General features: G+C 38.1%; 1 protein-coding gene across 4 annotated transcripts in view; it reads left to right on the forward strand.

The window, feature by feature from the left end:
- AP3B1 (adaptor related protein complex 3 subunit beta 1) overlaps positions 1–20,976 on the forward strand; it is a 186,939-nt gene that overhangs the window by 83,664 nt on the left and 82,299 nt on the right. For all 4 annotated transcript variants that reach the window (XM_054715136.1, XM_028139688.2, XM_008161965.3 and 1 more), the window contains exons 16-19: positions 7,182–7,368; positions 8,306–8,436; positions 14,706–14,814; positions 16,848–16,998. In XM_054715136.1, the coding sequence (XP_054571111.1) occupies positions 7,182–7,368; positions 8,306–8,436; positions 14,706–14,814; positions 16,848–16,998 (578 nt within the window). The remainder of the gene's footprint in view (positions 1–7,181; positions 7,369–8,305; positions 8,437–14,705; positions 14,815–16,847; positions 16,999–20,976) is intronic.

The raw sequence follows: 20,976 nt of genomic DNA on the forward strand, positions 1-20,976 counted from the left end.
TTTCTTATATATTGGTAAATAAGAGGAATCACCGCTTACTTACCCATGTATAAGTAAAAACATTGTTTTAGCCTTAAACTTTTTGTGTTCACTGAAATCATACAATATTGGGAAAGTTAGTATAATACCTAGCATATTACGATTGTAATGACTTTATGTCTGGTTTGGCTACTCTAAAGTTATGTAAATTAGTCTGGGCAGTGTGGGACAGTGGTTGAACATTAACCTATGAACCAGGAGGTCAGGGCACATGCCCGGGTTTTGGGCTCAGTCCCTGGTGGGGGGTGTGCAGGAGGCAGCTGATCAATGATTTCATCATTGATGTTTCCATCTCTCTGTCTCTAAGAATCGCCCTTCCTCTCTGAAATGTATATATATATATATATATATATATATATATATATAGTAAGTTGTAGACCTCCACATTGTACTTACATCGTCTCCCATGTTTTTTTTAATCTAGTAGCATATAAGACACAAGTGTAGTGAAGAGATTTCATTTTAGTATGTAAAACATCTACATTGGAAAAACTTCATCTTTCTTTTTTCAACCTTTTTGAGAAACAACATAACTAACTTCTCCCTTTTAGAGCAGCATGCAGGATGTGTGCTAATAAAATGAAGTGTGCCCTGACAAGGCAGGGAGGAAAAGCTAAGTCCTTTGCTTTTCTAGTGCTGGTGAGGTAAGTGTGTAAGTGCGCTCATCTGCTGGCAACTTGATATACTAGCAAATTGTGCCATGGCCTGTGTGAAGCATGTAATTCCCAGCTGTCAGCCGATTGAGTCAGAGAAAAACACAGGAAGTTAGAGGTTGGGTTTGATGAAATATGTACAGGAGAGTGACAGAACAGTCCTGCTGTAGATCATTAAAGAGAGTGGTCAGAGTCCTCTTGCTTCAGTAGTTTTGTCATTTGTTAGGTAGCATAAATCTAAAACCTATTTAGTTTATATTTTGGCAGTTCTTTTGTTGTTGTTATAAACCCAGCAACAATGAATTTTTAAAAATTAATGTATATATATTGAAGAATGAAGTACTGAATTTCTCTCTCAATATTTAACATGCACAAAATGTTTATTAACATTTACCATTCGCCATGATAATTATAGTGATATCACTGACCACACTCTAATCAAAAGACATGACAAATCTGCTAAAAAAGTATCAGTATCTATTTGAAAAGTTAGGAGTTATTTGAAAAAGATTGCATCTCAAAATGACAAATATATATAGGTGCATAAGATGTTTACATATGTCTTTATGAAACATGATCTCATTTAGATCAAATAACTTTTTAAAAATTAATTTTGTTCAATTTTTATTTTGTTTTCTTTTGCACATATGAAAAATGAAGTGATAACTGTTATGTTTTTATTCCATTAGCAGAAAAAGGACCCTAAACAATGCTGCTTTTAAAATAGAAAATCAATTAATTCCAATAATAGTTCTACTTTTTTAAAGCTTTTATGCATTTGTTCTGCCATTGCAATAAAAGGAATCATAGTAAAGTTTTTGGAAGTTTATTCTGTCAGAAATGCTGTAAATGCTTCTGTAAATTTAAAAGCCCAACATGGAAAATAAAATTACTTGTTTTTGCCAAAAGGATGTTGTCATGGTAAAATCATTGTTTCTATTATGAAAACTATGGAGCAGAAATATTTGAGGAATTGGTTGTGGTGCATGCAAACAAAATCTGCTTGTTCTGCCAATTGAAGTAAAACTGTAATCATAAAATTTATTTATATTTGATATGTATAGTTTCACAGAACTATAGAATTATTATAATGAAGCTAATCCTATATAATAAAGAGCTAGTATGCTAATTAGACCTGACGGTGGAACGACCTTCTGGAACGACCAGTGGGTGGGGCCGCGGGGGCTGCAAGGCAGCTGGGGCCGCGAGGGCTGAGCCCCTTGCACGAATTTCGTGCATCAGGTTGTTGTATAATGTTGAACATATTTCAGATGACAACACACACACTTTTATGCAACTCTCTTTGCTGCATGATACCAGTGAGATTTTAGAAATGTGATTTTGTGAAAAACTGCTTTGTAAATTGACCTGTGTCCTATATTGGCTTTTGTTGGGGGGCTGGAGTGGAAGGGAGTAAAGAAACTTTTATACTATATTGGTTAGATTTTTATTCAGAATCATTTGGAAATCTTTAAAATATTCACCAAATACAGTGTCAAAATCTTCAGCTTTTGCAAATTTTAGCAAATAGCAATTCTTGGAAACAAATCTTGCAAACAGGAAGACATTGAAATTTATCTATAAAAACAAGGGAAGAACTGAAAAATTAAGTACCAAGAGCTCGAGATTTATTTTAGAAGTTCTGTCATTTACAGTATCTCAATGATTGTGAAGACTTTTGATGGAGCTTCTGTTTTTAATTGGATAGTTTATATTTTGTATTAAAGTGAAATGACATTTAGAAGGCAGTTAATTTTGTAGTATCTGAATTTGGTGATTTTTTTGTCTTATAAAAATTATCAAGAAAAGTTTCGTTGACTGGAGGGGGAACAGTTAAATATCTGGGTTTGAAATATTTATACATTTTAACATAAAGGAAAGCATTGAGAATATCCTTCATTCAACAGAATTTCTCTGCACTTATCAGACTATCCTAATATATAAAGAGCCAGGGTCTGTAACATCCAAAACGACTGAACGGACTACCGAACGCCAGGCTGCGTGGCAGCAGGCTCAGGTGGGCGGGGACTGGCGAGCAGGCTGAACTGCTGACCTCTCGGTCCCTCCTGGGTTGCGGGTGCCGTGACAACCCAGCACTGACTGCCGCCGTCGTGGGTGTGGCAGAAGTCAGTCCTGGGTCCAGGCCGCCGCCAAGGCGGGTGCGATGCTATTGGTCGGAGGGCCCCGCCATCGCCCCATGATTGCCCCGCAGAGGGAGGCCCAGGCCACCGACTGAGGGGCTCTGCGATCACCCCAAAGCGGGAGGCCCAGGCTACCCGGCCAGTGGTTGTGGGCAGGGCCTCCCTCTGTGGGGCGATCAATCGTGGGGCTCCTGGATTGCAAGAGTAAGCAGGCCGGGCTGAATGACCCGCCCCCCCGAGTGCACGAGTTTCATGCACTGGGCCTCTAGTCTAATACAATCAAAAGGATGTTTTCTCCAATAAAAATATTATGGTTTATAGAGAAGAGTAACTTGAAAATGTCAACAGTGTCACAATTATTGATCATAAAATTCAGTTTTGAAGATTGTAGGTAACCTTATTTTTATTAAAAAAAAACTTTCAAAATAATAAGACCATACAAAAACACGTTCTTCAGAGAAATACCAATAACTTAGTATTAGAGGCAGATACAGTTAAGAAAGTGATTAAAGTATATGCTTGTGCAGTGGGTATTTTGCTTATGTTTTAAATGCATCATTATAAATGGATATGTTTTTATCTTATAGAAAGGATTTTATATTTGAAAATACATTTTAATAAAACTGTTTCACAATCCCACCAATATAATAAAACAAGTTTTACAATCAACAAATACATATTTTTTAAAAATTACATAATTTTAATTACTTAAAATTCCCGATATAACTCAATAATTGTCAGATAATGTATTGAAATAATTTCATTTCTTAAAAATTAATTTCAGGAATCAGAAATATAAGCAAAATGTATTACTCTGCTAGCCAAAAAAATATATATCATTGAAGTGAACAGATTTATTTTCTTTCTCTGATTTATTTAGGTTGCACATTCTAAATCTCAGCATTCAAGTGACTTTAGAATAAATCTAAATTCTTACTCTGTATTTGAGGAAGCTAATGGTTAGTTTTCCCCAGTTGTCTCAGCAAGTCAATTATACTGTCTAATATATTATACTTCCTTTTGAACTGTATTTCTCATTTGGTGAATATTTTGCTAATTTAAAAAAAATGAATCATAGAATTATTCTCATCTGAAGTTGAATCAATGATCTAGTAATTAGTGAGTAACTATTGTTGATAACCAAATTTAGAATAGCTCTGTCAACATTTTCTCTTGTATTTTTTTTTACACTTCTATTTTATTAAAATAAGTTAATGCTTTTAAATACATTGTTACTGAAAGAAGGTTGCTTTTTATCCAAATCAGGTGTCTCAACCCATTATTATTATAAACTAGAGGCCCAGTGCACGAAATTCGTGCACGGAGGGGGGTTGTCCCTCAGCCCAGCCTGTACCCTCTCCAATCTGGGATCCCTCTCACAATCCAGGACTGCTGGTTCCCAACTGCTTGCCTGCCTGCCTTCCTGATTGCCCCTAACTGCTTCTGCCTGCCAGCCTGATCACCCCCTAACCACTCTGCTGCCAGCCTGTTTGCCCCCAACTTCCCTCCTCTGCCGGTCTGGTCACCCCTAACTGCCCACTCCTGCAGGGCTGATCACCTCCAACTGCCCTCCCTTGCAGGCTTGGTCCCTCTCAACTGCCCTCCCTTGCAGGCTGGGTGCCTCCCAACTGCCCTCTCCTGCTGGCCATCTTGTGTCCACATAGGGGCAGGATCTTTGACCACATGGGGGCAGCTATATTGTGTGTTGCAGTGATGATCAATCTGCATATTACTCTTTTATTAGATAGGATAGAGTCCTGGTACAGGGGTGGGGGCCAGCTGGTTTGCCCTGAAGGGTGTCCCGGATCAGGTGGGGGTTCCCTTGGGGTGTGGGGCAGCCTGAGTGAGGGGCCTATGGTGGTTTGCAGGCTGGCCACGACCCCTGGCAACCCAAGCAGAGGCCCTGGTATCTGGAATTTATTTTCCTTCTACAATTGAAACTTTTTAGCCTGGAGCGGAGCCAAGCCTGGGGCTCCCTCCGAGGCCGACAGCCATTTGTGTTGGGGTTATAATTGAAACTTTGTTGCCTTAAGCGGGTGGGCCCGGCCAGGGTGTGCGGAAAGCTTTGCTTCCCCTGTTGCCGGCGGCAACCCTGGCCTGCTCTCTCAAGCTCCATTCTGCCGCCATTTGTTTGAATTTGTTTACCTTCTGTAATTGAAACTTTGTAGCTTGAGTGGAGGCTTAGGCCTGGCAAGGGCAGGCGGAAACCTTGGCTTCCTCTGTTACCTAGGAAACCTTGCTCTCTGCGGCTGTAGCCATCTTGGTTTGGGTTAATTTGCATACTTGCTCTGATTGGATGGTGGGCGTGGCTTGTGGGTGTGTTGGAGGTATGGTCAATTTGCATATTTGTCTATTATTAGATAGGACTAGAAGCCCGATGCACAAAGATTCATGCAAGAATAGGCCTTCCTTCCCCTGGCTGCCAGCACCTGGCGGGCTTGCTCCAGCAGCCTGTGCAGCGGCGGCAGTGATGGCAAGCCCTGCGCGCTCTGGTGCCACTTCCTCCTCACCCTCCTTCTCCGGAGAGTTCCTCTGTGTGGCGCTGGTGCTCCTGGGGAGGCGTGGAGGGGAAGAGGTGGGGGGAGCGAGGCTGGTGGGGAGGACTGGAGAGGTTGGGTGTGCTAGTGCGTTTCACTTTCCCATTGTGAAAGTGGGATGAACTGGCCCCCTTCCTCATCCTCTTCCTCCTCTGTCCTCTGCCTCCTGTCTGCTCGCCCTCCCTCCACACCCATCGCCCCTCCCCTCTTGATTTGGGTAGATAGGGAGGAGGAAGATCTGATCATTTGGGTTACTGTGTAGGTGGCCTCTTTCATCTATTCAAAACAAAGCTGAGCCGCCTGCCGCTGCCGCCACAACCACCACCATCGACCCTTGGCTGGCCTGGGGCTCCTGGGGCCCGTTAACTGTGCACCAAACGAGCTCGCACGCGTCTGGACTGCGGGGCTGCTCCAACGTTAGGGTTTTGTTTACCAGAGCAGCGGGGCAGGGGTGGGGTAGAGGGAGAAGCCAGACACAGGGAGCAACGACTTCAGGCACCAGAGGGTTGCCTCTGAGGCTGGGGGCTGGGCCACAGGGAGGCTGCAAGGATGGTTGACAGGTGTGGAGTGCGGCAGGGAGGCCCCAAGGAGGCGCGCTGCCCAGAGGCCCGGAGTGGCCGGGGGGGGGGGGGGCGGGGTTGCTGCCATCTTTGTCAGGTTAATTTGCATACTCATTCATGACTGGCTGGTGTTGTTAAGTGATGGTCAATTTACATATTTCTCTTTTTATTAGTAAGATGAGTTTGCCACACCATTCCTATACTTTGATTTACTGTTCTAGAATTTTCTTTGTCTGACATGATTGATTTTATTATTTTATGTTTCTGATATCTGTAAAATATTTTAATATAGTTGTTTATTTTTTCTATGTAATTTCTATGTAATTAAATTTTCTATATTTAATTTATAGTTGCAATTGTATGTGTGTAACCTTCTAAATTAAAACTATGTTTTTTTCAACAAAATAATGAGTTTAAATACAAAGCTATTTTGTATTTCAATTTTGGTTTAATATTAAAATCTCTGTGTTAATGTAAGTACATTAAAAAATTGACTTAGGAAATCTTATTGCAGTGTAAAAGCTACTATAATAAGTTGTTCCTTTACATAAATAAATAAATGACCAATATTACTAGCGGCTATAAGCAGCATGGGAGAAAAAATGGAAGGAGTCTTTTATCCTAGTTTTTAGAGGGCATCAGCAGCTTGCTTTTATGAAAAAGTAACAGCTAAATGCACTGCAAATAATTTGCAGTAATCCAGTTCAGTGATTCATGTGTCTGCTTTAATGGGTCATAATTCAGGGTAAAGTAACTGAGTGCAGTCAGAGTGCAGACACTGCGTATGCCAGGGACAGTATCTCTTCATAAAACACACCTCAGGAGAAGCAGTTTGCCAACCCCCTAATACTCTCTGATGTTTTGATGTCCTGCATATTTTTCCGATTAAGTTTTGAGTGCCATGTTTTTAGTTGTATTTCCACATTCATTATTCTCACGTAGACCCTTCAGCGGGTTTGCCATATATGATTATTTTTTTAATGATGCCTTTCTTTCCACTTCAGCAGTTTAATAATCTAGCACATGGTTGCTTCTCAGTACTCAGCATTCACCTCCCCAATTCTGAAGAGGACATGTGCTTTGGCTTCAAAATTCCATTTGCAGCGTTAGAAATGCATATTCCCTGTGGAACAACATTTGTTTGACATAACCATTCATTTTTATTACCTCTTTAAATATGTTTATCCAGAGTTATCAATAATCATAAATAACTGTATTCTCATCTTGTTCTGTGTTTTTTTTTTCCAACAGACAAAATTGCTTACCCAGTACATATTAAATCTCGGCAAGTATGATCAAAACTACGACATCAGAGACCGTACAAGATTTATTAGGCAGCTTATTGTTCCGAATGAGAAGAGTGGAGCTTTAAGTAAATATGCCAAAAAAATATTCCTAGCACAAAAACCTGCACCACTGCTTGAGTCTCCTTTTAAAGGTATTATTATTATTATTAGAATATAACTGCACAATATGTTATCTGAAAAATGTGACAATATATTCCATTTATAATGTGCTTATAATTTATCTCTTAGGAAATATAAATGACTAGCATATATAAATATATAAAAACAGTGTGCTTTCTATTCATTCATCTGTTCTCCAGAGCAAGCTTTATATTAGTTGAAGTTTATATTTTTATGGACCTTATTTACCTAAATAATTTTAATCTTCTGATTTTATTTTCTTACTAAGCATAAAAACAATATATAAAAGCTTTGTTGTTCTTATAGACATTGACTTCACTTTTATTTTAAATAGATACCTTTATTTAATAAGGAATATAATTCACCTTAATACTGAGTTGTTATTAATTAAATATTCTATGCATGCTAACATAAACTTTTCTAGGAACAATTATTTCATAAAAACTTTAATATTTAAATGTTTTCCCACCTTTTTAAAAGGAATAATTGATCAGTTTCACAAGTAGCCATTACAGTTGGAATCAGATGATTTTATACCTTGGTTTTTATATTTTTCCTTATTTAATTGTTGTAAAGTGATAACAAGCAGTTCAGTTTCATAGGAAAACTATTAAAATTCTGAATGTGTTTGTGCCAAGACATGTATATGGATTGTTTAACTGTGCTGTCATTCTTAATATTCACAGTAAAGTAATTTTTAGAGAAGCTACATTTCAGAGCAACACCTCCAAACACACTGACTGATTAGCTTTTTTATTGACCATTATGGGGAAGATTATTGTAATCTATGGACTGAAATCAGTTTTTTGACCTATGAAGAGCTTCCTAGTTTATATTTATTCCTTGACATTTGAGGTAATATGCCAATTATCTTGAGCTCTGATTAGGACTGTTCTATGTTATATACAGCTCATATTGTTTATTTTATATTTTTCTCTATTTTAATAGATAGGGATCATTTCCAGCTTGGAACTTTATCTCATACTCTCAACACTAAAGCTACTGGGTACATGGAATTATCTAATTGGCCAGAGGTGGCGCCTGACCCATCAGTTCGAAATGTAGAAGTAATAGAGTTGGTAAGTTGACCCTTCTGAAATTAATTTTGTCAAGCAGTAGGATATTCTAGAATAATGATTTTTTTCAAATAAAAGCTTTTGGGGTGGGGGTTGAAAATTGAAAATTGTTCTGATATTTCTAAGTAAAATGTGTTAGGTATACTAGTATCTTGCTGTTATGGGAACTAAAATTTGTAGTGTTCCTACATTATTGTACATGTACTGTTCCTTTTCTTCAAGGAAATAGAGAATTGAATTCTCTGCATCAATGCTACTCACATTTGTGGTATTGCGTTTGTAGCTGTGTAGATTCAATTTCTAAGGTATTTGGTTTCATTGGTTTGAGCTTTTTCTACTTTGTTTAGAGATTCGTAAGCTTCCTGTCAATGTTTTTCTCAATAATTTTTGCTGTTCTATTCCAAAGAAACCATACAAAGTGTTCTGGATTTTCTGATGAACCTGTTTCAAGTGAAGCCTAGACATAAATAGGGAGCATTGTGTACCAAAAATGTCCTTACACAAGGTCACAATTAAAATGAGAAATATGTTGCCTTCACATTAAAAACCAACTTCTATACAAATCATCTTTTCCTAGATGTTTAAAAAAATGCTGGCTACTAAAGTAAAAGAATTAATTTTATTTTCAAATACTATCTCTTATATAAAAAAGAAAAATAGAGGGTCTATTGATTGTCTTTAGAGATTTGATTATGTGAAATATATATCATACTTTTTAAAGTAGAATTAATAAAAATGAACAATTAGGTATTTCATTCTGGATGCTTTTTTCGGTAAAAAAGTTATATTGAACAAGGATTCAGATAACCAGAGTTCTTTACCACTAATTCCTGTGAGAAATTCAGTTAACCTTCTTGCCTATTAACTTATATACAGTAGAAGAAAATCTTTATTACTTTAAATAGAATTTATATAATGTGCATAGCCATGTAATTTGATCCTTTTAAGAAATACATTTCTCTTAACTCTTCAGACCTTATTCTGGCTTTGGAGCATGGCCAGAAGCAATAATAACTGATAATGGCTCCATTTGGCAAACCCTGGCAGTGTACTTTGATAATGTTTGCAAACATTATCTTGCTTAAACCTCATAATGATTACAAGTGTTTGTTGTTGTTGTACCCATTTTGCAGATGAGAAAACTGAGGTTCAGAGAGCCTAAATAAATTGCCCACGTTCACATAGCTAGGAAGTGATGGAATTGAGATTCTAACCCAGATTTGTCAGTCCTTTGTTCATGCTCTTCACTGCATTTTAGTGTTATGTAACATGAAGAGAGGCGGCTTGAGCTTGTTTGCAAATCTGTACTATTCTTAGTACTTAGAGCACCATCATTTTCATGTTGTGACAAATTAACTTTATTTAGAGATGATTTTTTAAAATGTAAAAGTTATTAAAACTAATTGCATGTCTATTCCTCCTTGCAATTAAATTTGCTGATTTTCATTCAAATCTACATACTCTTTTAAGAACTCTTCAAAAAGATTGGCTTCTTAGTGCAATTTTTGGTCAGATGCTAGAATACAAAGAGAATATTCTTTGTTATGATTATTTCCATAGGTATACTTACTCTCTTTCCTAATTTTATATTATGCCTGCTTATTGTTTTTATGGTTTCATCCTTTTTTATTATTGGGTACATGCAAGTAAAGCCATTCTTTTATCCTTTCCTTGCTTCTACCCACTTCTCCTCCTTGCTGCCCCATTCCATAAATAAATAAATAAATAAATAAATACGTAAATAAATAAATAAATTTATCTTCTCAGAAATTGATAACAATTTTATGCAGTTTAATTTGGTCTCAGCAGTACCCTTATTTTGGCTGATAGATTGGTTGGTTGGCTGTCTTATTCCATTTTCATGTGCTCTTCTTACAGGACAGTACTTCAATAACCTATTTTCTTGTGTTCATTTCACCTGCCCAGTTCAACAGCAACAAAATTATTATTTTTTAATTGGCTGACTACATTCTGTAAATTAATAGTTGGTAACTTATTTATGGAGAATAATTATAACTGCTGTAATCTGGTTGAAAAAAACTGTTGCTATCCATTGATGCCATGCAGAAAACAGTTTCAATCTATGGGTCTCTGGACGTATTGACTTAAAATTATGCTATAAAAGACACAAATATAAAAATATCAAATGCAGTTGTAACAATGCAGAAAGTCTTTCTTGCTTCTCACTCTACCTCACACCCCTCCTAAGTCGCATCAATATATTTCATACACATAATACAGTGTTATCCTACTTTCACTGTAAATTGATCTTACAGGGTCACTGTGATAACTTAGTAAGAAAAATGGCCTAGGTTTAGATACTCTAATATTTTAATCAAAACAAGAGGGAACCTAGTCAGGTTTACATTAGAAGTCACTTTGAATTGCATACTACCATTTCTAGGATATCAAATATAATGTCTGTTTATATTATGATAACAGTAAGTTTTGAAGTCCATTAGAATTTTTTTTTGTTTAGTTCTAGAATATCCTTTTCCCTTCAATTACAGAAAGACTGTCCTTTGCATATCAAAGGTATTTTGCTTTATAAACCCATCTATTATCAATATTTTATCCCTCATAGGAACTTTAAAATTAATGTCTTGCTATTCTTTCCTCTTATCTTTTCCCCTTATAGTTTCTTTTGCTTAGAATGATATGATTCTCATAGTCATAAAAGATCATCACAAAAATTAAAATATTTTTATTATTTAAAACACCATGAATATTGAGTTGATAGCTGTGCCAAGGTAATTTGTCCTTTGAGCATAGAAGCCTAATTTCCCTTATTTATCAATTTAGTCTTACCTTGAAAGCCATAGTCTAATTAAGTAATTTCCACTCACTCCCCAACCCCCATAAATTGGTCTGGTATACTTTTTACTAAACTTCATAAAATGATTGGATTTAAGAAAAATATGGACTTTTGGGTTTACTAAACATAGGAAAACTTTGTTCATAGAATACTATATTCATATTTGGAGTACAGAGTATTTTAATTATATAAAAAGAAAGCAATATTGCTGATATTACATAAGTATCTAATTCAAGTACTAGTGGCCCGGTGCATGAATTCATGCACATTGAAAGGAAATTAATTAGAAGAAACATTTTAATATTGCTATTCGCCCTTGCTCTATAATAGAAGTATCAACCAAATTCATAATCTACAATGACAGATGAAAACACATGGGTGCGATGGGTGCCAGCGAGAGCTTTATATGTATCGCGTGTGCGCGAGTCAACTTAGCCTTTTATATATATAGAATAAACTTGCTTAATTAGACCTGCTTTCTGATGTAGCTGAACTTTTTCCAGCCCAGTGAAGCGCCCCAACTTCTCTTTCAGGTAATTGTCAGCAACACAGCAGTAAATATCAACACAAAATAGATTATTATTGTAGATCATGCAGGGAGAACAAAGGCTAAAATATTTAACCACAGCAGTGTTTGATTATATTCTGCGTAGTGAGAAAACTTGAAGTCATTTTCAAGGTCCACCATTTCTTACTTCTTTTCAGTCAGGTCAAGTTTCTAAGTTTTCTAAATCTCCATTTTCCAGCTAATGAAAAGAAAATAGGATTCCACCAAGTCTCCGATCTACCTACTTCAGGACTTCTGTGAGGATCAAATGAGATGAGGCACGGGAAAATGCTTCACAGACATTTGGTTAAAGCAGGGGTCCTCAAACTTTTTAAACAGGGGGCCAGTTCACTGTCCCTCAGACCGTTGGAGGGCCAGACTATGGTTTAAAAAAAACTATGAACAAATTCCTATGCACACTGCACATACCTTATTTTGAAGTAAAAAAACAAAACGGCAAAAACACCCGCATGTGGCCCGCGGGCCATAGTTTGAGGACGCCTGGGTTAACGTGTGAAATGCTTGCATCTGACTATAAAGCAAGTCGTGTTCCTGGGCTGAGGCTAGTCATTGCTAGGGAGAGGAAGCCAGGCGTTACTATGCAATGTCATTACCCGGAAAGACACTTAGCATATTAGCCTTTTATATATAGAGATTTTTGAGTAATTTTTACTCATTTTTCTATTGTCCATATATAGTAACTAGAGTCCCGGTGCACAGATTCGTGCACCGGTGGGATCCCTCAGCCTGGCCTGTGCCCTCTTGCAATCCGGGATCCCTCAGGGGATGACAGAGAGCTAGTTTTGGGGCCGAGGAGGGACCCCGGGAGGTTGGCTGGCTGGGGAGGGACCGCAGGAGGGCTCCAGGGCATGTCTGGCCCGTCTTGCCCAGTCCCGATCGTCCAGACCTCAGCAGCAAGCTAACCTACTGGTCGGAGCATCTGCTCCCTGGTGGTCAGTGCACGTCATAGCGACTGATTGAATGGTCAAATGAATGGTCAGACACTTAGCATATTAGGCTTTTATTATATAGAATGTTCTGGCTTACTTATCATTTTATGCAGCATACCTTAAACCCTTAAGCTCTTTAAGATCAGTGATTTTAAACAGAGATCTTTAAGCAAACAAACCCATGTCAGACTTGCACCAGACCAATTAAATATGGCTTTTAGGAGGTGAATCCCAGGCATTAGTTTTTTTAGTATCCGTATTTTTATTGTTTCTTTAAGTATTAAAAAAATGTTCTCATGTGATTCTAACGTGCATCCAGTGTTGTTGAATAAGAACCTCTGGTGTGCCGTAAAGTACTTTACAATGGGATGTATACTTTAGCAAACTGGCACATAGTAGAAACTCAGTTAAAAGTGTGATAAATAAATGAGCCTTAACCATTTTGACCTTTTAAAAAATACACATTTTCCCTGCCCTTTAAAAGAGTATTTGAAACATGATTTAATTTTTTTCTTGATGAATCAAGGTCACAATTCTGAAACTAGTTTATTTTACTATAATACACTGTATTAAAGTCTTTAAAGGGCTATTCAGACAATTAATAACTAATGTGACAATAAAAGTAAGTATATAAATAATATATTTAGTATGTTAGAAAGTAATAAATGCTGTCATGGAGGAAAAATATTAGAGCAAAGCATGGGAGGTTGGAATTTTAAGTAGAGTGGTCCTCCCTGAGGTGACACCTGGGGGAGTTGGAAGCGGGAACAGCAGGGGGAAAGTTCCTAAGGTGGACGCTTGCCTGGGTGTTTGAAAGAACAGTCAGGAGTGGCTGTAACAGAATGGGAAGGAGGAAGAACAGCAGAAGGAGGTCAGGTAGGCAAGGGGACTGGCATGGGCATATAGGGCCATGCAGACTGTCCTAAATACTTGGGCTTTTTCTTTGAGTGAAATGGGGAGCTGTTGCAGGGTTTCAAGCCAGACGGACTTGATTGGACTAGGTTTTATGTTTATTTTATTTTATTTTTAATTATAGTTGACATTCAGTATTCTTTTATATTAGTTTCAGGTGTTCAGCGTAGTGGTAAGACAATGATATAATTTTAAGACATGATCCCCCAGTAATTCTAGTACCCACTTGGTACCATACATAGTTATTAAAATGTGAATGGATTAAGAAGTACAAATTGGTAGTTAAAAAAAATAGTCACGAGGATGTAAAGTACAGTATAGGGAATATAGTTAATAATAATAGTCCAACTTAGATTTTAATAGAATTATCCTAGCTGCTGTGTTGAGCAAATTCGGAGTGGGGGTTAGAGGGTTAGCAAACCCGGAGTGGTGGTTAGGGGAGGGAATGGAAGTGTGATAGCCAGTTAGGAGGCTGTTGTAGTAATCCAGGACAGAGAGATGCCTCTGGCCAAGGTGGTAAAGGAACAAGGTGGCTAAAGGCTTTCTTGATGGATTATACATTTAGGAAATGAGAGAAAGAGAGAAGTCAAGGATTACTCCAGGTTTAGGCTGTTGAGAAGGTTAGGGCTATTTATTGCCCACCCTAAATATTTTCATTGTTTTTCTCTTACCTCATTATCAAGTTGTGAACTTGTATTTTTTATTGCTATTATTGCATCTACCTCTAATTGCCCTAATCTCTTCTAGACTTTATTTTAAATCTTCTGTAGACCAACAAATGCAGAAGTCTTTAAAATTGTGTGTAAAATTAAGTTGTTGATTTAACATAAAATGGGCCCTGAGACTTTGTGTTCTTCTATTCAGGAGTAAAGGGGAGTCAGCCTTAATGCCAGGACTTGTCACAGTTGCCTTCTCTGTTGAGGCCTTAAACTTTCTTCTGGGTTCACAGTGATTGAATGATCTGAATGATTAAGTTAGCCAGAAGACTGAATCCATCAATGAGAATTTCTTTATATTTACATTTCTACTTTTTTGTCTTTTTAAACAGGCAAAAGAATGGACTCCATCAGGAAAAGCAAAGAAAGAGAAACCTGCTAAGAAATTTTATTCTGAATCTGAGGAGGAAGAGGATTCTTCCGATAGCAGCAGTGACAGTGGTGGGCTTTATAATTTATTAAAATAACATTATTCACTGTAGCTTACATGACATGCCTCCAACAAAACAATAAGGCCTAGTACATAAAATTCGACAAGTGAGTTTAAAAAAGGTTTATGCTATTCCAATAATTCCTTTCATTTACATATTTAGTTTTCAAAGTAATTTCCAATCCCCCCCCTTTTTTTTATTGTTAATCCTCACCTGAGGATATTTTTTCCATTGATTTTTAGACAGAGTGGAAGGGAGGGGAACATGGAGACACAGAGAGAGAAACATCGGTGTGAGAGAGACACATTGATTGGTTGTCTCCCGTACATGCCCCAACTGGGATCAAGCCTGCAACTGAGCCACGTGCCATTGACCAGAACCCAACCTGGGACCCTTCAGTCCTCAGGCTGATGCTCTATCCACTGAGCCAAAACACCTAGGGCCCTTCTTTTTTTTTTTTTTTAATTAATTATTTTTTTTTAGGGAGAAAGAGAGAGAAACATCGATCAGTTGCCTCATTCATGAGCCTCAACTGTGGATCGAACCTGCAACCTGATTATGTCCCCTGACCAGGAATTGAATCCAAGACTCTTTGGTGCATGGGATGACACTCTAACCACTTAGCAACACCAGCCAGGGCTCCAGTCCCTTCTTATTTGACATTACCTCTTAGACACATAGCTAATAAATGATAGAGTTGAAAAAGGAACTCAAGCTTTTCTGAATTCTAACCCACACTACCTGTTATATTCATTGGTGCATTGAAAATCATGATTTTGCATTTGATAAGTCTTTAATGGTACCTTTAAAAGTAACTTTCTTTTATAAAAATGTAAAGTTTATTTAAATATTGAGCAATCTGTTCTTCATCCATTTTATACTCTTATTTCTACATGAGCCTATATAGAGATAAAGCTAAAATTAATAAATCCCTTGTGTATTATAAAGAAACGAAGAGTTAAAAGATTGAGAACCACCATATACAATTAAAAGAATGCTAAATCAGAATCCTGGGTTTTAGCTTTGCAAATTCAACAAGGTACTTACCTTTCTCTATATCTGATCAATGAAGAGATGGAGTTAGATGCCTTTTTAAAAAATCATTTTTTATTTCTCAATTGTAGTTGACATACAGTATTATATTAGTTTCAGGTGACTTTCTCACATCTGTGTTTCTTTCTCCCTACCCCTTCCCCTTCCCCTCCCCTCCCCCCTCTCCCTCTTCCTCGCTTTCCCTCTCTCCCTCTCCCTCTCCCTTCTCCTCCCCCTCTCCCTCTCCTTCCCCCTCTTTCTCTCCCTCTCCTTCTCCCTCTCTCCTTTCTACTCTCTCTAAAATCAATGGAGAAAATATCCTCAGGTGAGGATTAACCAAAAAAATAAAAATAAAAATAAAATACACATAAATATACTATATACAGCACTTCTACAAAGAGTCCTATATACCATAATTTATACATTAAAAAATTAAAAGGAAAATTCTTCATCTCTTTGACCTGTGGAAAACTCCTATACTAACTAAAGTAAGTAATAACTTTAAATTAGTAATTTTGCTTGTTGCATTTGAAATTAGAAATGTTTTGAGATGATTTGAATAATTCATTTCCCTCTCAAAATTTGTTCTTAGGAAATTCAACTGTTTGTTACCTTTTTCTCCTCTAAATAAAATTTACTATTATCAATAAAAGAATTTAAAATTATTTTTTTATCTCTATTTTCTCTAAAATTTTTTTTGCCACAGCTAGAAACTTACAGGTTTGAGAAGCGAGATTCTCAGATTTAGTGTTCTTACTTGGTTCATCTTGGCTTGCTTTCCCAGTCATTATCAGAGCCTCCTGTGTCCGGAGTCCCTCCACACTCACCTTGCTGCAGGGTTCCAGAAGTCCGAATGATGGGTGTGGAAACAGTGTGAACAAGTGGGGCCAGTAAACTGAAGTTCAACATCTGGTTTCATTTGTGATGAATATTGACACTTACTTGTGCCCTTATGTATAAGTAAATGGCTATAAATCAAAGAGCGCCTGTTTTGTTGTGTTGTTTTCTCAGAGAGTGAATCTGACAGTGGAAGTGGAGAACAAGGGGAGGAAGGAGACAGTGAAGACAGCAGCGAGGACTCCAGTGAGAGTGAGAGCGGAAGTGAGTCAGAAGTAGAAAACAAAGGGAAGGACAAGAGGAACTCCAAAACCAAAGGAAGAGGGTAAATTATTTTCTTCAAAAAATGTTTTATGGCATTTTCCTCCAGGCTAACATTTCCCTTTAACTCATAGAATGAGAAAATGAGTGTGTATTTTTTCCTGAACAGATATTGTATCCTGTAAAATTAATTTAGAATACTAGTTCACATTATTCTACTACTTACAATGCTTCATTTTCATTTTGAACTTGAACAAATCTTGGGGCTACATTTCAAAAATTGGTATAACCTTGGAAGGCTGAGTTAAGTGATCAGGCAGTAGGTATGAAACACTTAATTACCTTTCGTAGCAGTTTTACTGAGGGCTAAAATTAAATCCTTCAAGACTTTGCCATTATGTAACTAAGACAATTGATTTTTCTAAATAATGTTATATTAAAAAGATTATGATCCAAATATTAGAGTCAGAGGCTGTGAAGGAAGACGGTCATAAGATATTTAAGTGCTAGTGCTTTTTAAGATCTCCCATTATCAACAACATTATCGTGTATTAAAGTGTCATTAAAATTTTGAGTAATTGGGCCTGATACCTTGGATTGTAAGAGTCTGTTTTCCTCCCTGCTGTCAGTGTGTGGCCTCAGCAGACACGATGGCCCTTCCTAAGGGCCTGCTGCCCGCTCCCTTGATGAGCTTGCAGCCCAGCTCAGTCGTGGCTGACAGCACTGATTGGGGCGCAGTACGCTCTCTGCTCCTTTTATTACAGACAGTAATTAAAGCAGCTCGCCCTGCCACTTCCATAACAAACACAGCATAATACCCTAATTATGACTTTATTAATTTAAGTCAGGATTTAATGATTTTAAAAGTGATTTATATTGTTTTTCCTGTTCAGAACAAATGAAATCTGTAGGTTAAATTAATACAGGCTTTTCATCATTGCAAAGTTAAAAAGCTAGTTACCAGTAAATTCTTTTCATTAGATTAACATCTGAAACTCTAAGCAGTAAGGTAAACAATAATTACCCATCAAAATTGAGTGATGCATAACAAAATAACACTTATACCTTTAAATCTTATCTCAAAAGCTGGAAGTTAAATATATTCAGAATTACTCACTTGTTGCAACAAAGGAGTTACTTGGTTTGTAATAGACTTTTCTTTGAGAGAAATTCTGTACTTCTAGTTTAATATCAGAATAGCTATGATTACATAGTTTATAAAAAGTGTCTTATTTCTAGGAAAGGAAAGTTTGGTTCAGTGCACTAAATACCTTTTTAGATAGCAAAAGCCAGTATGCTAGAAATTTATAACCATGTATTAGATTAGTTTCATTATTTTTTTCTTTCAGAAATAGATTTTTCTCTTATTCATGTTTGAGTTTAAAAGAATTGTTTAATACATCAAAGGGAATCTCAGATGCATTCTAACCTTGTATTTTTAAGTACATGTTTTACTATTGAATTGGGGATAATAAATTGCTATTCTTTGCTAGGGGCAAAAAAACAACATATTTTTTAGTCATCAAATATAATTACATGTGCTCTGAGATGTTACCATGACTCCATTTTTAATAAACAGCAATCATATTTCCTTCACAAAAAATCAATTGTAGGAACTATTGATTCTTCCCTTGCCTCACCACTCTCCCTTCCCATGTGTTTTTCTGCCTGTCTCTCAGAATTTTTTTAAACTTTGCCAGTGTATAACTATATGGTAGTTTTTTAAAGCTAGGGAGCTTTAAGTATCTTCAAAAAACCCCTTTGCTAATCATAATTATTTTTTACTAAATTTGAGTTTTATACTCCAAAGTATGTTCAGTTGAAGGGAGCTATTATGGTGTAGTAGGGTAAATATGATCTTTAGAATAAGACAGACATGAGTTCAAATTACAGTTCTACCCCTCCTGGCTATGTATCCTTGAGCAAGTTACTTAACCTTACTGAATATTATCTATAATAATAAAAGTGTAATATGCTAATTAGACTGGACAGCCAAATGACCTTCCGAATGAAGCCGGGCTGCGATGGCCGAGGCAACTGCCGTTGCTGCAACGGCCGAGGGCAACCGCTGAGGCTTCGAGTGCTGAACCCCTTGCATGAATTTCATGCATCGGGCCTCTAGTCTATCTATATATATAAAAGGCTAAGTGACCAACTGACCGACCTGCTGGTACAAATGACACGCACTGGCAATTTAAAAATAAACGTTGACTCGCGCATGCACAATACATATAAAGCTCTCACTGATGCCAGTCACGTGTGTGTTTTGATCTTTCATTGTCGATCATGAATTTGGTTGTTTTTGTTGACATTCAACGTGAACCACATCACGATTTATTCATCTACCGTCCGACTGACCGGCTGGGACATATGACGCCCACTGGCAATTTAATAATAAACAGTGACTGTGCGGTATGTATAAAGCTCTCACTGGTGCCAATCACACACGTGTTTTAATTTTATAATACTACTAGAGGCCCGATGCATGAAATTCGTGTATGGGGGACAGGGGGTTGTCCCTCAGCCCAGCCTGCACCCTCTCCAATCTGGGACCCCTCAAGGGATGTCTGACTGCCCTCTCACAATCCAGGACTGCTGGCTCCCAACCACTCGCCTGCCTGCCTGCCTGCCTGCCTGATTGCCCCTAATTGCTTCTGCCTGCCAGCCTGATCACCCCCTAACCACTCCCCTGCCAGCCTGATCAATGCCTAACTGCTCCCCTGCCGGCCCAATTGCCCCTAACTCCCCTCCCCTGACAGCCTGGTCACTCCTAACTGCCCTCCCCTGCTGGTGTGGTCCCCCCCAACTGCCCTCCCCTGCAGGCCTGGTCTCCCCCAACTGCCATCCCCTGCAGTCCTGGGTCCCCCACAACTGTCCTTCCCTGCATGCCTGGTCGCTCCCAACTGCCCTTCTCTGCCAGCCTGGTCACCCCTAACTGCCCACCCCTGCAGGCCTGATCGCCTCCACTGCCCTCCCTTTCAGGCCTGGTCCCTCCTAACTGCCCTCCCCTGCTGGCCTGATCACCCACAACTGCCCTCCCCTGCCAGCCATCTTGTGTTGGCCATCTGGTGTCCACATGGGGGCGGCCATCTTGTGTGTTGGAGTGACGGTCAATTTGCATATTACCACTTTATTATATAGGATATTATATATACTATTTTGACATGTAATTTTTTGCAGTAATGTAATTACTGCATGAATCTTCTAATTAATTTTATTTCAATATGTACAAATCCATGCACTGGGCCACTAGTAGGATTATAATGCCCAGTAAAAATATGGTGGAATGTCATATTAGATGATTGGTATGAAGTTCCTAATATGCCTGGCACAAGATACATTCTTTTATTTTTATTTTTTTCAACATAAAAGATAGTTTATTTAGAAAGTTACAGAGGTAGTAGAAGTGAGCCAGCTGGGCTGCATAGGCTCAGGAAACAAGTTACAGGGGCAGAAGGGCTCTTGGAGCTCTGGACAGAGAAAGGCACAGTTAACAAGCCTTGTGGTGGGGAGGGTGATTAGGAGGGGGAAGGGGAAAGTTCCCATAGGCTCTTGAGAGGGAGAGCACCTGCTGGGTCCTTTGCCTTGAGGGTTTTAAAGGCTGAGAATTTAGGGGAGATCTTGGGGGAGGATCTCAATAGGGTATTCATCAGCTTTATGCTGATGTGCCAAAATGAGATTTATTCCCAGGGACTTCATCTTTCCTTGGGTATCATGGGCACAAATGGCACTAATTGGATTTCTGTTATCTTACATTTGGTTGGGAAGAGAAGTGTAAACCATTAGCACTAAGTGTCCTTGATTAGGGAAGATAAGATTTAGCAGATGGATGTAAGCTGCTTGTCCATTTAACTCTCTCATTTTCCCTATTCTGCTTGTCCTGGTTTATTAGCCTGTCTCATTTCCTCTCAGTGAGGTCTATCCCTGAAATCTGTTAGGGTTGCTGAGGGAGGTCGGTTGGTCTTCAGTAACTGCTTCCTGCTGACAAGGGCTGTAGTCCCTGCACATATAGGGTATGGAAATCTCTTCCTGCCTGATCTAA

This window comes from Eptesicus fuscus, chromosome 4, assembly GCF_027574615.1.
Source record: "Eptesicus fuscus isolate TK198812 chromosome 4, DD_ASM_mEF_20220401, whole genome shotgun sequence".
Classification (NCBI taxonomy): Eukaryota; Metazoa; Chordata; class Mammalia; order Chiroptera; family Vespertilionidae; genus Eptesicus; species Eptesicus fuscus.